Here is a 17,122-nt window from a genome sequence, read left to right as displayed (position 1 = left end):
GGCTACAATGATTGATTCGGAAGTGAGCATGTGAAAGGAGGAACAAAATCTTCAGAAATTTCTCTAACTTAGATGAAAATTTTTATCTACCGGGATCCTAGAGCTGGAGATTCTGGATTGAGGACTCACAGCTGCCATCTTTCCCACCACTTGAAGGAAATCCTATGTGCGGCAGGAGATGAGCAAATAAGACAGAAAGATTGGCGGGGGGGGGGGTGGGGGTGGGGGAATGAGTCCTGGCAGGATCAAGACTCTAATTCCAGGTCATAAAGTTTTCAGAGTTTCTCTGGTTCATTTCTTTCTTTGTCTGATCCTCCCCAGTTATTCAACACTCTTTTTTTTTTTTTAAATCAGTCATCAATTTTATACACATCACTGTATACAAAACTCTTTTTTGTTTAAGTTGGCTTGATTTGGGTTGGTCATTGGTCCTAGAAAGTATCCTCACTAATTTATACTTTAGGTGGCTTTCAAGTCTTGCCATTATAAAGAACACTGGGAAGAATCTCAGAGTGGACACATTTTCTGCATACGTGCCTGCTCTCATTCCCCATAAAACTACATTCCCAGAATAGGAGTGACTAGGTCAAAGAATATGCAAATCTGAAAGGCTCTTGATGTATATTGTGAAATTGCCCTTTAAGATTGTCCCCTTTGTATTTCTTCTATGAGTTTGTATGTTCCTATTTCCATACAGTCACAATAATACTTATTATTAATTAAAAAAATTCCCAATTAAATAAATGTAGACTACTTTTGTATTGATACTGCTCCCATTCCTGTGCTCCCAAATATGTCTTTTTTAAAATGATTTATTTATTTATTTATTTTGGCTGCGTTGGGTCTTCATTGCTGCGCATGGGCTTTCTCTAGTTGCAGCGAGTGGGAGCTACTCTTCGTTGCGGTGCGCGGGCTTCTCATTGCAGTGGCTTCTTTTGCTGGGGAGCACGGGATCTAGGCGTGCAGGCTTCAGTAGTTGTGGCTCGCGGGCTGTAGAGCGCAGGCTCAGTAGTTGGGGCACACGGGCGGGCTTCGTTGCTCCGCGGCATGTGGGATCCTCCCAGACCAGGGCTCAAACCCATGTCCCCTGCATTGGCAGGCGGACTCCTAATCACTGCGCCACCAGGGAAGTCCCCCAAATAAGTCTTAATAGAATAATAAAAAGAGAAAAAAGATCCAATGGGGATGGGAATTTGGAATAAAGCCAGAAAAAAGGGAAGGATCTAAAACGTGTTCTGAGAGCTTTACCACTATGAATACTCAGCACGGTTTTTTTCCCCCAAACAGGTTTTATAGACTGGCTGAGCCAGTGTGAATGTTTCAGGGAGAAAGAAATTTGAGGAAGTGAATAGAAGCCCTACCCTGGTATACCACCTCCGCCTGAGGCCCCAAAAGGTGATTGGCTGCGGCATCAGCCATAGCTCCATATATATGTGGGTGAGCAGACCTCTGGTTCCTGGTCCTGAGGAGTCTATCCCACCCACAAAGATGTGGGCTCAACTCCTTTTAGGAGTATTGGCCTTATTGCCAGCCATGGCAGAAAAATGCCTCCTGTAAGTGGATGGTGTCAGCGTTGATTTAGGGCAGGCGGCTTCTTCGTCTATCCTTCTCAAATATAACTATGGGGAACAGGAGATAACCTCTGGTTTATTTTAATTTCCTTCTCATCTTTTCCCTTCTTTGGTTTCACTTGTCCTTTACCCAGAGAGAAAAGGTAAGATGACAGGAAGAAACTTAAAAAAAAAACGATATTAAAATATAGTAGCCTCCCAGTACCCTGTTCTCTGTAAGAGAACTAATTTCCTCCTTGGTACCCTAGGTCCAGGTTCTCAATGATGGTCTACTGGTGGGAGGTTTAAGGCTGTACACTGAGTTATTTGTTGCTTTTCTGCTTCTCCCTTATAGAAAATAAGGTTCATAAAGACAGGGGCTTGGTCTGTTTAATTCATTGCTATATGCTGAGTGCTCAGAAGAGGGATTAATTTTGTATCAAATAGATGAATCATTACTGCCCTGAAATCCTTTTGCTTCTTCAATAGAAACTACCTGGTGACATTACCAGCCCAGCTTAAGTTCCCTTCTACTCAGAAGGTTTGTTTGGATCTGAGCCCTGGGTACAGTGATGTAAATTTTACTATTAATCTGGAGACGAAGGGCAAGATCCACAAATTGATAGAACATTCTGGATCGAAGACGGGGCACTTACATTGCAAGTCCTTTTTGGTAAGTACAGGCGTAGCCCAACTGTAGTCCTCAACTTTCCTATTCTCCTCCCTGGGTATTCACTATAATTTCTCTTTAAGTATGTTTTCTGTAATTTTACTTTTGCCATGGCCTTTAAACCTATCTCTCCTAAACTTCAATTCCTGGACATAACTTCTGATATTATCCCCTGGCAACTTTTTAATGGCTCTACCCTTGCTACCCCCATCTAACTCATTTCTTTCCTTTGATTCTCCCTCTTGGGTTGAGACGGGTTGATTCTGTTCCCCCAGTCTCCTACTCCTCCCAGAGCTCCCTTTTCTTGGCCAGGTACCAGCTCCTTCTGGTGGCATAGAAGAAGTAGCCACGGTCCGGGTGAGAGGAACTGGAAATAAAATCAACTTTGAGGAGAAGAAAAACGTTCTAATTCAGAGGCAGCGGAATGGCATCTTTATACAAACTGACAAACCTGTCTATAACCCAGGGCAGCAAGGTAAGAGGCACACAGATAGGATGAGACAAAAGCCTGGGAAGAGCTGCACCCATCGGTAGAGGGGCTTTGCAGGTTGGTGGCAGGCCGATGGACCAAGGAAGAGAGGGGGGTCTGGAGGGATGAAGGGTTATGGGTGTTGAATACATGCAGTACTACAAACGCAAAAGACTAGTTGGTGGAGTTGCTACTGTGTGTGTGTATCTAAAACAAAATACAGGGAATTCCCCTGGTGGTCCAGTGATTAGGACTCGGTGCTTTCACTGCTGTGGGCCTGGGTTTGATCCCTGGTCGGGGAACTAAGATTCCACAAGCCGAGTGGTGCGGCCCAAAACACAAATAAGTCAATAAATTAAATAAAACAAAATACACATTTCTCTTGGAATGGAATTTGGCAGGTGTTAACTGGATCCCTGGTTCTCACAGAAAGCTGCTTGTGTACAAATCAGAAAACATCATCAAGGGCATTTGGCCGGAGCCCTGTGATTCGTATTTGTTCCTTCTGCCTTAGAAGGGGATTCCATTCTGAGCTTTCAAAGTCAGGAGCCATGAAGAAAAACTGTTTGGGGCGTGAGCTCTCTCTCAGACTAGGTTTTATTACAAAAGTAAAACCTGATGGGATTTTGCTGACTAAGAAGTATGTGTGAGGAAGCATAAAGGGTGGAAGAAAGAAAGATTCTGAGAGGGGAAAAAAAATCCCCTTTGCTAATGATGCCTGTTTCCTTCTAGTGCATTTTCGCATCGTCACCCTCACCAGCAACTTTGTTCCAGTGAATGACCAGGTGAGAATTTAGTTGGGAAGAGGGACAGGGAAAGGGAAAGGGGTGGGGCTGACTGAGAGAGAACCGGGAAGAGGAGAAGAGATTCTTTCCAGGGGGAGAGGCCCTCTAGGTGCAGAACGCTTGTGGGAACTGGAGTTCTAGACTCCCGGCACACATCCAAATCGTCCCCGCCCTTGTCTGCCTGAAAACATGCAGAGGCATCTAGCTGTCATGTTTGATAGCTGAGAACATCAATTAGGTTAACATTCCTGAGAGATGGTTCCATTTGCTGCTGTTTTTTAAAAGAGTTTCTTGCAAACGTCAAGACTTTCCCTCCAGGAGTGACACCTAGTGGCTTTGCAGTTCAAATACTAAGAAATAATTCAGGAGTGTATTTAATAGAAGGAAGAAATAAGAATATCCACCCCTACCATCTTTTTTTTTTTTTTTTTCTTGCTATGAGGCAAGGTAATTTATAGAGCAGACAATTCTTTTAAGGCAAAGTTCTGTTGCCAAAGGTAAAAATGTGGTAACATTTGGTGAATACTTAAATTTTCCTTGAACTACCTGATTGCTAGAATCATTAGCCTTATGATAGGTTTGCTCTCAATTTTTTTTTTCTTGTGTGATTTCTAAGTGCTTTTGAAAGACCTCTCAGACACTCCTGGCTGTCTTCTTTTTCCTTCAGTTACAGCCCATGTATTCAAATGAAAATTTTAAAGATAATTTTGGAGAAAGCATTACTTATATTTCCATCTCCATGTTTTCAGAACTGCTGTTTCCTTTCCCAGTGCACAGGGAAACTATAAGCTTATTATTAATTGGTAGCCTCCTCCAACCACTACTTTCTTTCCCGATTTAGAATTCTTTTCAGTTTCTTCTTCCTATCAGCTGTATTCTTTATCAGTTGGGTGTAATATTAAGTACTTACTTCTTAAACAGAGTGTTGATTCCAGAGCTGAAAAGAGGGTATGCAAGGGTTAAAGTGTAGCCACAGCCAGTTATTTTAGACTCTACTGCCCCCTGGAGATTGATCTCATTAGCTACCCCTGTTACATGATCTTTCCTCAGCTCAAATTGGGCCTAATTGCTGAGAGGTGCCCTGATTTCCATAGCTATGCTCTATTTCTGTTGTCAAATTACTCCTTCCTCCTCACACCATTTCTTTAGTCAGCCCCCGCTCCAAGTTCCAACTTGAAATACTGAAAACTTGAAACACTGAATTTGAAACTCCAAATGAAACACTGAAATTAACTAAACATTTTTTACTAGGTAACAGAGTGGCAAAAATTGTGAGTTTACAAAGCTCAAGATTTTATCCTCAAGCAACTGAAGCATACATGATACTAACTGATTCTATCTAGCTTGGTTGCTACACCCGTTTATTCAGAAACCTCAGGCAGCTTCCAGTGCAAATGCTATCTTCCTAGTTGAACACTTGTTGCCTTCCAGAGACTGCCTGACTGGTGTCCAAATCTGCTTCTTGACTCCCTGTGTGAGAAAAGTACTTTGCTATCTGAGGAACTGGTTTTTTTTTGTTTGTTGTGTTTTTTTTGGAGAATTTATAGCAATCCACAGTAATCTCAGTGATACTTGCCTCCTTATTGTGTAAAGAGCCCGGTTTGTACATGTCCTATTCTTCCCTTCAGGAAGGAGGGCAGAATATTCTCCCCACCCCTTAACTGCCACCCCAAATGTGCCACTTTGGCATGTGGATTATTTTGAGCTGAAGGCAATCAAGGTCCCAGAGAGTCAGGAGAAACTTTTACTTCTTTCTTAAATGCCTAAAAGAATGTAGATGGGGGTGGGGGTGTGTGTATGGGTGGGATTGGGCCAGAAAGAGAGCTATTACCTAACTTTTTTTTACTTTCCAGTTTTATTGAGATGTAATTGGCATACAGTACTGTGTAAGTTTAAGGTGTACGATATAATGATTTGACTTACATCATGAAACAATTATCACAATAAGGTTAGTGAACATCTATCATCTCATATAGATACAAAATTAAGGAAGTAGAAAAAAATTTTCCTTGCAATGAGAACTCTTAGGATTTAATCTCTTAGCAACTTCCATATATAACACGCAGCAGTGTGAATTATATTTATCACGTTATATATTACATCCCTAGTACTTATGTTTCCTGTAACTGGAAGTTTGTACCTTTTGACCATCTTCATCCAATTCCCCATCCCCTCATCCTCTGACTTGGTAGCAAAAAAATCTGATCTTTTTCTTTGCCACGCCTCATGGCTTGCAGGATCTTAGTTCCCTGACCAGGGATTGAACCCGGGCCTTTGGCAGTGAAAGCGCCGAGTCCTAATCGTGTACCGCCAGGGAATTCGCAAATCTGATCTTTTTCTATGAATTTGTTTGTTTTTTAAGTATAATTGACCTACAACACTATGTTAGTACCTGTTACATCACATAATGATTTGATATTGCTAAACATTTCAAACTGATCTCCATAAGTCCAGTTGTCATCTGTCACCCTACAAAAATATTACATAGATTTGGACTATACTCCCCACACTGTACATTTCATACCCATGACTCATTTATTTTGCAGCTGGAAATTTGCACCTCTTAATCACCCTCACCTATTTCTGTCCTTTCTGCACCCCACAGCCCTCTGACAACGACCGGTTTGTTCTCTGTATCTATGACTCTGTTTCTGTTTTGTTATGCTTGTTCATTTGTTTTGTTTTTTAGATTTCACATATATGTGAAATCGTACAGTATTTGTCTTTCTCTGTCTGGCTTATTTCACTTAGTATAATGCCCTCTAGGTCCATCCATGTTGTTGCAAATGGCAAGATTTCATTCTTTTTTATGGCTGAGTAATATGCCATTATATATATATATATATATATATATATATTACATCTTCTTTTTAAAATTTTTTGGTTGCATTGGGTCTTCATTGCTGCGTGGGCTTTCTCTAGTTGTGGCGAACGGGGGCTACTCTTTGTTGCGCTGCACGGGCTTCTCATTGCGGTGGCTTCTCTTGTTGTGGAGCACGGGCTCTAGGCATGCAGGCTTCAGTAGTTGCAGTGCGTGGACTCAGTAGTTGTGGCTTGCGGGCTCTAGAGCACAGGCTCAGTAGTTGTGGCACATGGGCTTAGTTGCTCCGTGGCATGTTGGATCTTCCCGGACCAGGGCTTGAATCCGTGTCCCCTGCATTGGCAGGCGGATTCTTAACCACTGCGCCACCAGGGAAGTCCTGCCCATTTTTTGTTTTTTTTTATCGGGTTGCTTTTTTTGATGTTGAGTTGTATGAAATCTTTGTATATTTTGGATATTAACCCTTTATCAGATGTATCATTTGCAAATATCTTCTCCCATTCAGTAGGCAGCCTTTTCGTTTTGTTGATAGTTTCCTTCACTGTGAAAAAGCTTTTTAGTTTGATGTAGTGCCATTAAAAATTTTTTCCTTTTTCTTCCCTTACCTGAGGAGACATATCCAAAAAATAATTACTAAGACCAATGTCAAAGAGTTTACTGCCTATGTTTTCTTCTAGAATTTTTATGGTTTCAGGTTTAACATTTAAGTCTTTAATCCATTTTGAATTTATTTTTGTGTATGGTGTGAGAGAGTAGACCACTTTGATTCTTTTGCATGTAGCTGTCCAGCTTTCCCAGTGCCATTTATTGAAGAGGATGTCTTTTCCCCATTATATATTCTTACCTCCTTTGTTGTAGATTAATTGCCCATATATGTGTGGGCTCATTTCTGGGCTCTCTATTCTATTCCATTGATCTATGTATCTGGTTTTGTACCAGTACTATACCATTTTGATTACTATAGGTTTGTAGTATAGTTTGAAATCAGGGAGCATGATGCCTGCAGCTTTGTTCTTCTTTCTCAAGATTGTTTTGGCTATTTGGCGTCTATTGTGTTTCCATACAAATTTTAGAATTATTTATTCTAGTTCTGTGAAAAATGCCATTGGTATTTTGATAGGGATTGCATTGAGTCTGTAGATTGCCTTGGGTAGTATGGTCATTTTAACAATATTAATTCTTCCAATCCATGAACATGTTATATCTTTCCATTGTTTGTATCATCTTCAATTTCTTTCATCAGTGTCTTATAGTTTTCTGAGTACTGGTCTTTTACTTCCTCAGATTTATTCCTAGGTATTTTATTCTTTTTGATGTGATTGTAATTGGGATCATTTTCTTAATTTCTCTTTCTGATAGTGTGTAGAAATGAAACAGATTTCTGTATATTAATTTTGTATCTGTAACCTTACCAAATTTATTGGTGAGTTTTAGTTATTTTTTTGGTGGCATCTTTAGGATTTTCTATGTATAGTATCATACTGTCTATAAACAATGACAGTTTTACTTCTTGCTTTCTGATTTGGATTCCTTTTATTACTTTTTCTTGTCTGATTGCTGTGACTAGGACTTCCAATTCTATGTTGAATAAAAGTTTTGAGAGTGGGAATCAATGTCTTGTTCCTGATCTTAGAGGAAGCGCTTTCAGCTTTTCACTGCTGAGTATGATGTTAGCTGTGGGCTTGTCATATATGGCCTTTATTATGTTGAGGTATGTTCCCTCTATACCCACTTTGTTGAGAGTTTTTTTTAAAATTATAAATGGATGTTTAATCTTGTCAAAAGCTTTTTATGTATCTATTGAGATGGTCACATGATTTTTATTCTTCAATTTGTTTGGTGTTTCACATTGATTGATTTGTGGGTATTGAATCATCCTTGCATCCTTAGGATAAATTCCACTTGATTATGTTGTATGATCCTTTTAATGTACTGTTGGATTTGGTTTACTAACATTTTACTGAAGATTTTTGCATCCATGTTCATCAGTGATATTGGCCTTTAATTTTCTTTTTTTGTGATATCTTTGTCTGGTTTTGGTATCAGGGTGATGCTGACCTCATAGAATTAGTTGTAAAGCATTCCTTCCTCTGCAATTTTTTGGAATAGTTTGAGAACTCTTCTCTAAATGTTTGATAGAAGTCATCTATGAAGCCATCTGGTCCTGGACTTCTGTGTGTTGGGAGTTTTTTTAAAATTACTGATTCAATTTTATTAATGATAATTGGTCTGTTCATATTTTCTATTTCTTCCAGTTTAGTCTTGGGAGATTGTACAGTTCTAGAAATTTGTCCATTTCTTCTAGGTTGTCCATTTTATTGAAGGGTGATTATTCATGGTAATCTCTTACAAACCTTTGTATTTCTGTGGTGTTGATTGTCACTTCTCCTTTTTCATTTTTGGTTTTATTAATTTGGGCCCTCTCTTTTTTTTCTTGATGAGTCTGGCTAAAGGCTTATCAATTTGTTTATCTTTTTTGAGGAATCAGCTCTTAGTTTCATTGATCTTTTCTATTTTTTTTTTTTTTTTGCCTCTATTTCATTTATTTCTGCTCTGATCTTTATAATTTCCTTCCACTAACTCTGGGTTCTGTTTGTTCTTCTTTTCTAGTTCCTTTAGATGTAAGGTTAGGTTGTGGGTTTTTTTTTGAGATTTTTCTTATTTCCTGAGGTATGCTTGTATTACTATAAACTTCCCTCTTAGAATTGCTTTTGCTGTATCCCATAGATTTTGTATCATTGTGTTTTTGGTTTTGTTTGTCTCCAAGTATTTTATTTTTTGATTTTTTTCAGTGATCCATTGGTTGTCTAATAACATGTTGGTTAGCCTCCATGGGTTTATGTTTTTTGTTGTTTTTTTCTTGTAGTTGATTTTTAGTCTCATAGTGTCATGGTTGAAAAAGATACTTGATATGATTTCAGTTTTCTTAAATTTATTGAGATTCTTTTTGTGGCCTATCATGTGTCTATCATGCTATAATGTTCAATGTGCACTTGAAAAGAATGTGTATTTGGCTGCTTTTGGATAGAATGTTATATATTATATTATATATATAAATATATATATGTTCATATATATGTTCATTTGGTCTAATAAGTCATTTAAAGCCAGTGCTTCCCTACTGAGTTTCTTTCTGGATGACCTGTCCATTGATGTACATGGGGTGTTAAAGTCCCCTACTATTATTGTGTCACTGTCAATTCCTCCCTTTATGTCTGTTAATATTTGCTTTATTTATTTAGGTGCCTGCATCTTTTAAAAGTGTATCTTAAATAATCATCATATTATTATAACACCTTAGAAAATTAACAATAATTATTTAATATCATTTAATGTTCAGTTCTAATTTTTCCAAATAACTGAGTTTTTTTTTTCCAAACTATGATCTGATCAAATTCATGCATTACATTTGATTGTTACATTTTAAAAATTTCTCTTAATCGAAACAAATCCCCCTTATTTTCATATTAGATTGCTTTTTTTTTTTGAGAGAGAATGAGAGAGAGATCAGACTAGATGACTTATAGAATGTCCCCATTCTGGAATATGATATTGACTTTTGAGGAAGCCTAGTTGTCTTATGGAATATTTGATATTCTTGATTTGCCTGATTATTTCCTTACTGTGTAATATAACTTGTTCCTTTATCTTCTGGAAGTAGCTCTGAAGTCTTAATTAGGTTTAAGCTAAACTTTCGGTAAAAATATTTCGTGAAAGAAAAATAGGTAATGCTGTGAACCTCAAATACATCTCTGGAGGCGCATAATGTCAGGTTGTCCCATTATTAGTGATGGTGAGTTTGATTACTTAGTTAAGGTGATGGCAGCCTAATTTCTCCAATGATAAGGTGTGTCCTTTTTTTTGAAATTAGCAAGTAATTTTGGGGTGACACTTTGACAACTAGCACAATGACTCATTCTCCAATTAAACTTAGTGGTTTTAATGTCCATTTGCTTGAGGAAATGGTACATGATCCTTTGATGGAGCTCTTTTAAACATTTTTTTTAAAAGAAATTATTTTGCAGTACTTGAAAGGTTCTTGCCCACTGGCATTCAGAAAGTGGAGGAGGAGGCCAGGAGAACGTCAGCTACCAAGAAGAGGTTTAAACATGGTGGAGCCTCCAGATGCTAATATTTTCTCTTAGGGCATGTTGTGGAAGAGCTCAGTCACAGAGCACTGACAGATGCTGAGGGTCTGAAGTTCCATTTCTTCAAATTTTTTGGAGACTGGCAATCCCTTTAGGAAAGCTCTTCTTTCTCCTCCCCCAGCCAATAAGCCTTTGCCCCACTGTTACTCTTACCAGGGCACAAAAGAGACATTTAGAAAGGAAGGAGTGGGCAACAGAGAAAGAGAGAGGCCTTCGTGAACTTTTTGCTTTCAGCAAGCCTATCCTTATTGATAGTTCTTCTTTAACCCATATTATCTGGTTTTCCTTTTCAGTATGCCGTTGTGGAACTGCAAGTAAGTAGAAGTTTCTTTTTCTTTTCTGTCAGTTGTGGAGAAGGTGGTTGGTGCTAAAGCTTGAAGTCAGCAACGACTCTGAGATCTTGGCCCAGAGCCTGAGACTCTGCACCAGCACAAAGTACCTGCAATCCCGCCTAAGCTGTGCCTGTTCTCTTGCCTCTGCCCACCCTGCCCCTCTCAGTGTTAAACCTCTGTAAATAAGGACACCAACCTCTATAGTGATGAACCTTCCTACTCTGATGCCTGTAACTTCTCTGCACTGTGTCAATTCAACGAGGGTTGGTTCTGTACTCTTAGTCTTTGGGTTGGCTATTATCACAGACACTCAACCATTGAACATGACAAGAATACCTGTGAGAAGTATTAAGAAGGTGAAATTCCTCACAGCTTCCCCTCCATTTTTCTGTCAAATTACCTATCATTCAGGTATCTTACAATCAGTCCCCTCAGCATTGCCCCACTTAAGGGACCAAGAATAATCACTCTTTGTAAAGGGCATCCTAAAGCCCACTTTCTGAAACATGATAACATTTTAAAGGACTCAGTCTGATCGTTTGAATCCACAAGGGCCCTTTTCTTCCTGGACACAGACCATGGGGGTCACGAGCAATGGGTGGGATTCTTTAGGTTCTTTTTGCTTCTTTACCTGCTTTCTGCAGTGCAGGGTGGGAATCAAAGGGGCAGGCACGTCATGGGATTTCTTTTTAATGGACACAGGATCCAAACAACAATAGGATTGCACAGTGGCTGAACGTGGTGCCCAAGGAAGGCATTGTAGATCTGTCCTTCCAACTGGCACCAGAGGCGACGCTGGGCACCTACAGTGTGGCCGTGGCAGAGGGCCAGACCTTTGGCACCTTCAGTGTGGAAGAATATGGTAGGTGGGAGAATTAGTAGGTCAAAGTGTTGGACATAATCTTGTGTCAAAAGCAGCAAAGGTCAAGTAAAATCTACTATGGAACTAGGTCCAAGATGGCGGAAGATTTGACTTCCAGTGGACCTTGAGCCTCCTTATACGCTCATTGTAATACATTAGCATAAGCTAAGTTGCACACCCACCAGAGCCATGACAGTTCCCAGGCCGACCATCAGAGATCAAAAAGTGGACAGTGGCCCAATTCCTGGAAATCTCTGCCCCATCCCCAAAATAGTTGGAATAATCCTCCCACTCATTAGCCTATGAAATTACCCAGCCCATAAAAACTAACTGCCCCATATTCTTGGGCCTCTCGCCTTCTGAGATGGGCCACACTCTATCTGTGGAGTGTGTTTCTCTCTAAATAAATCCACTTCTTACCTAGAAACAAAAAAAACCCAGAGGGATTATTTATTCATTTTAGTGCTAAACCGGCTAATAACTTCAGGAGCATTTTACCTTAATAATGCCCCGTTAATTTAACTAGCTAATTAATTATCACTGCTTTATACCCCTCTACTTTAAACTACCTTTTGGACCACTACCTATATGGTCAAACCTTCTTCCTCTTTGTTTTCCATCTCTCTCCAGTGCTGCCTAAGTTTAAGTTGGAAGTGGTGGAACCCAAACAGTTATCAATGGTAGAAGACTCTTTCTTAGTGAAAATTTGCTGTCGGTAAGAATAAAGCTCTGGATCCAGTGAGGATTAAAGCTATATTGAGAGATGTTGTGAGGAAGTGTTATGGAAAGAGGGATTGTGGAGGTAGCAGCTAAACCTTGGGATGCCTTATGTAGTCCAGAGTCACGAGTTCTGCAAGAACGCATGTTCTAATTGTGCTTCTGTCCTTACTTTCCACTGCTCTCTCAGCCAGCATGACTGATTTAGTGTCTCCTTTGTACAGAGCACAATATTGAATCCCATGGGGAAATAGGAGTAAGGAAAAAGAAAGACACTGTTGTTGTCCTTTGGATGGTATTTATTGTGAAATGGCAATACTCTTAAGGTTTTGAGCAAAGCAGGGATGTGAATGAGAGCTGGAGAAGGCTAGGACTGTCAGAGTGCTTCCAGAGGTGGGAATGTGAGAGAGAAGGAAAAGTGGTGTTTGGGGGAGGAGGGTTGGATCGTAAATAGAATTGCCCAACTCTGACTCCTCATGCTTTTCTGGGTTAGGTACACCTATGGAAAGCCCGTGCTAGGGGCAGTGAAGGTATCAGTGTGTCAAAAGGTATATGCTTACTGGTTTCGAGAGCCAGAAGGGGAACACCTACCTGACAGATGCAAGAATATCTCTGGAAAGGTGAGTAAATGGAATGTAGAAAAGGAACCTTAATTCCTATGTCCTAAAGAGTAAGTAAGCACCAATATAGAAAAGTGGTTAAAAACAAACAAACAAACAAAAACCCAAAGTAGAAAGCATTTCACATGGTTATTATCCCAGTTCCAAAGAACAAGGCAGTCTTTTTTTATCCCCACAAAAGATAAAGCCTTTTAGAATCTGCCTTGGAATCAAGAAATTAACCTAAACCGTTGGGAGATAAAATTTTCCTGTTCTGAAGTGGGTTCTTTTCTCCTCATATCTTGGAACTTCCAAGTTGCTTTATGATTATATATGTGTGGGTGTATACTTCATGTTATGGGATGGGGTTTCTATCTTAAAAATGGAGAAATGGAAGTAGAGAGACGAGAAATTATTTTCTTCTACAGGAAGAAATGGAAATTTCTTCCATCATGAAATGGAAGTAAAGATTAGGTTATTCATCCTCTCTCTCTCCCTCTCTCTCTCTCTGACTGTGTCACTAGACTGACAAAGCAGGATGCATCTCAGCTTCTGTGGCCATGTCTACCTTCAACCTCACTGATCATTCTTACAGACAGGACATCAATATCGTGGCTACTATCGTGGAGGAAGGGACAGGTAAGTGAGATGCTCCTTGGTTCATTAAGAAAAGAGAAAGGAAAAGAGCTGTCCCAGAGACAGACCTACTCAGAGGACTCAAGACCCACCCTCATTGCTGTTTGGAAGGGACTCTGTTCCTAGTTCACAGTCAAAGGGAAGTGCCAGATTCCCTCTGCCATCCACTCCCTGTTTCTCCAAAAGTTTGGGGAGGAGGAGTTGGTTTGAATCTTTGGCCAGAAATATATTCAGCTTCCTACTTCCAGTGACACCATCCTTTCAGGGATTTTATGTTAAACACGAAGGTGAGGATATCAGGTTTTTAGATCATCATACATCTGGTTTCCCTCTGCAGGAGTGGAGGCCAATACCACTCGGGATATCTACATTTCTTCACAAACGGAATCAATGACCTTTGAAGACACCAATGATTATTATTACCCTAATTTCCCCTTCAGTGGAAAGGTATGTTAAAACCTGTCTCTGCACAGACAAAAAAATGCTTAACCATCCACTGTCACCTCCTTCCTGTACACATATAATAATAGCTAACTTAGCATTGTTCGAAGTACTTTATGTGTATTCACTTGTTTAATCTTTACAACAGTCCTGAGTTAGGCACTCTTATTGGCCCTATTTTACAAATAAGGAGGCTGAGGCACAGAGAGGTGAAGTGATTTTCCCAAGGTCATAAGCTCGTAAGTGTTAACTATGATCAAAGCCAGGCAACCTGCCTCTCGAGTATGTGCTTAACTCCTTGCACTGTGTGTCCTTAATCTCATGTGAGATGTGCCTTGGATATTAATGTGACTTCAGTGCCCTTCCTAATGCCAGGGGTTCACATTCTCATGTTTAAATCTTTGAATTTTAGAGCTGCAGGTTATCTGGAGAGATCATCTAGTCTGAGCTTCTGCATCTAGGCAAGGTTAATATCAAGCTTCCTGTGACAGAGAGCCATTTATAGCTCCTTAAGCATTGTTTTTAGCGATTTAAAAATTGGTAGTGTTTTCTTGCTGATTCCTAGCAATCTAGCCCTCTCTCCAGCTTACTTTCTTCACTTCCCAAACAACTGCTGAACACACGAATGTTGTACATATTTAGATCCATTTATTCCTTAGTCATCTTTTCTCTAGACCAAGAGTAGATGCGGACTTTCTTAGAGCCTAAGGATTATACAATTTAGGAGTGGAAGGGGACTCTCTGTAGGAAAATGAAAGCATAAAAAATGTACAGAGACTTGGCAGGGGTGTATGCAAATGAAGGGCCCTGACGCTTCATAAGCCATGTGGCAAATCTACTTCTGCTCCAGGCCAAGCTACTTCTGTGTGTTTCTCAGTTCCTCATAGATCCTACTTTCCAACCCCTGAATCACATTTACCTTTCTCTGGACTCTTTCCTGAAATGTATTCTTACAGTTTCAAACTTACACTAAACCTGACTCTAATGCCCTAATGACCTTCACCCCTCAGATAAGAGTTAGGGGCCATGATGGCTCCCCCCTCAAGCATCATTCAGTGTTTCTGGTGATTGGTGACAGAAATGGAACCATCAAGCAGACCCTAACTACTGACAACGAAGGTCTTGCTCCCTTCAAGCTGGACACGGTTAATTGGGACAGGAAAGGCATTTCTCTGGAGGTAAGCACTGGGAGGTCCAGCTTTCCAGCAAGGAAGGCCTCCCTGAAGGAAAACATCAAAATTTTCCTTTTCCCCCCACTACACCACCACCCACCACCCCTGGGGAATTCCATCTCCCCCATTCACCAGTCCTGCCCTTCAGTTGACAAAAAGTTTTTCTTAGATCCCATTTTTAATACCAATCAAATAAATGACCTTCAGATAAAAATTGCTATTTCTACTAATTCATTTTATAACTTAACTCCATCTCTATCTGATCCTTTATTTGAAATCAGATTAGGGAGGAAAAAGTGGTTCAGAGTCATCTTCTTCCTCCTATTCCCCTTTTCCCTCTTTCTGTTACTCACTAAAATAACAAAGAAGAGAATTCTAGGTTTTGCATAACTTATAGGGAAGGTTACTTGTATCAGTTATCAATTGCCACACACTACTGCTTAGCAGACAACTACAGATCTTTAGTGTACACAACAGGAAGCGTTTATTGCTCCTGTAGCTGGGTAGAGAGAAGGGCAGCTCTACCGATCTTGGTGGACTTCCTTATGTCTGTGGGTCAGCTGACTGTAGGCTGGCGCTCCACACGTCTCACGATCCACCGAGCTAGCCCAGGTATATTCCCATGGCAGTGAAGAGATGCAAGAGCAAAAGCAGACATGCAAGAGCAAAAGCAGACGTGCAAGGGCTTTTCTAAGCCTCTACTTATCTTGTGTGTGCTAACACCCATTCCCAAAAACAAGTCACATGGTAGGTCCACAGTTAGACTAAAAGGGCACACTTGGTAAAGTGGACTTCCCTGGTGGTGCAGCAGTTCAGACTCTGCGCTCCCAATGCAGGGAGCCTGGGTTCGATCCCTGGTCATGGAACTAGATCCCACATGCACGCTTCAACTAAGAGTTCGAATGCCACAACTAAGGAGCACGCGTGCCTCAACTAAAGGATCAGGCGAGCCTCAACTAAGGAGCCTGCTTGCCCCAACTAAGACCTGGTGCAACCAAATAAAATAAATAAAATTAAGAAAAAAAACCTATAAAAAAGGATGTTGCTATGGGGAGGGATGAAGAATTGAAGCCTTTAATGCAATCATCCAGCTACACTACTCAAGCAAATACGTATTATTTCTGCTGTGGCTAATTTACCTATTTCTGTACTCTAGGCATTGTTCGATCACTCCACTTAGAAATGATTATTATCCTCTATACCTAGTTTTCTTACCTCTGAGATATATCCTTTAATTTCTTAGTCATAGTTATCTCTTCCCTGCATCCGTCTGTGAAGGTATATCATCCACAATTTCCTATTTCCTGTTAACTATAATTCAGCCCTTATTTTACTCCCCTTTGTACCAACATGCTGCTGCATATAACCACTCTTATGGACTCCTCAAATATTCTTGGTTGAACCTCTAGTGAAATATCTACATGCCACTCTTAGGCAGTACAGATTTGAGAATCATAACAAGTCCATGGGGTCAATACGGTTGGGGTACATGAATTTTAAGGCCTTTTTTTCTCTCTCTCTCTTTCTCAGGGCAGGTTCCAATTGGAAGAAATGGCATATCATCCAGAAAGAGGGTCTCATTACTACGAAAATGCCTACCTGTACCTGCAGCCCTTCTACAACACAACTCACAGCTTCCTTGGCCTCCAGCGGCCAAATGGCATCTTGGAATGTGGCCGGCCCCAGGAAGTGCTGGTGGATTATTACATCGATCCAGCTGATGTGGAACCTGACCAGGAAGTCATCTTCTCCTACTACGTGAGACTGGGAAATGGGGATGGGTGAGAGTGTGTTGGGAAGGAAAGGGAATAAAGACAGTGAGCTAGACGGGGTGAACAGACAGTCTGGATAGAGATATAATGCAAGCCACGTAGGTAATTTCTAAATTTTTAGAAGCCACAATAAAAAAATTAAAAGAAC

General features: G+C 40.3%; 1 protein-coding gene across 1 annotated transcript in view; it reads left to right on the top strand.

Annotated features, from left to right (window-relative positions):
• The first annotated feature begins 1,488 nt into the window (after positions 1-1,488).
• The window catches only part of A2ML1 (alpha-2-macroglobulin like 1), a 41,835-nt gene continuing 26,201 nt past the window's right edge, over positions 1,489-17,122 (top strand). Inside the window, exons 1-12 of the mRNA XM_061204729.1 lie at positions 1,489-1,553; positions 2,040-2,223; positions 2,533-2,695; positions 3,422-3,474; positions 10,737-10,757; positions 11,478-11,637; positions 12,268-12,352; positions 12,848-12,974; positions 13,478-13,592; positions 13,927-14,036; positions 15,041-15,208; positions 16,733-16,960. Coding sequence (XP_061060712.1) covers positions 1,489-1,553; positions 2,040-2,223; positions 2,533-2,695; positions 3,422-3,474; positions 10,737-10,757; positions 11,478-11,637; positions 12,268-12,352; positions 12,848-12,974; positions 13,478-13,592; positions 13,927-14,036; positions 15,041-15,208; positions 16,733-16,960 — 1,479 coding nt within the window. The remainder of the gene's footprint in view (positions 1,554-2,039; positions 2,224-2,532; positions 2,696-3,421; positions 3,475-10,736; positions 10,758-11,477; positions 11,638-12,267; positions 12,353-12,847; positions 12,975-13,477; positions 13,593-13,926; positions 14,037-15,040; positions 15,209-16,732; positions 16,961-17,122) is intronic.

The sequence above is a fragment of the Eubalaena glacialis genome, chromosome 11 (genome assembly GCF_028564815.1).
Source record: "Eubalaena glacialis isolate mEubGla1 chromosome 11, mEubGla1.1.hap2.+ XY, whole genome shotgun sequence".
Lineage (NCBI taxonomy): Eukaryota > Metazoa > Chordata > Mammalia > Artiodactyla > Balaenidae > Eubalaena > Eubalaena glacialis.
Note: the sequence above shows the minus strand (reverse complement) of the source record. Positions and strands in the feature narration are given on the sequence as shown.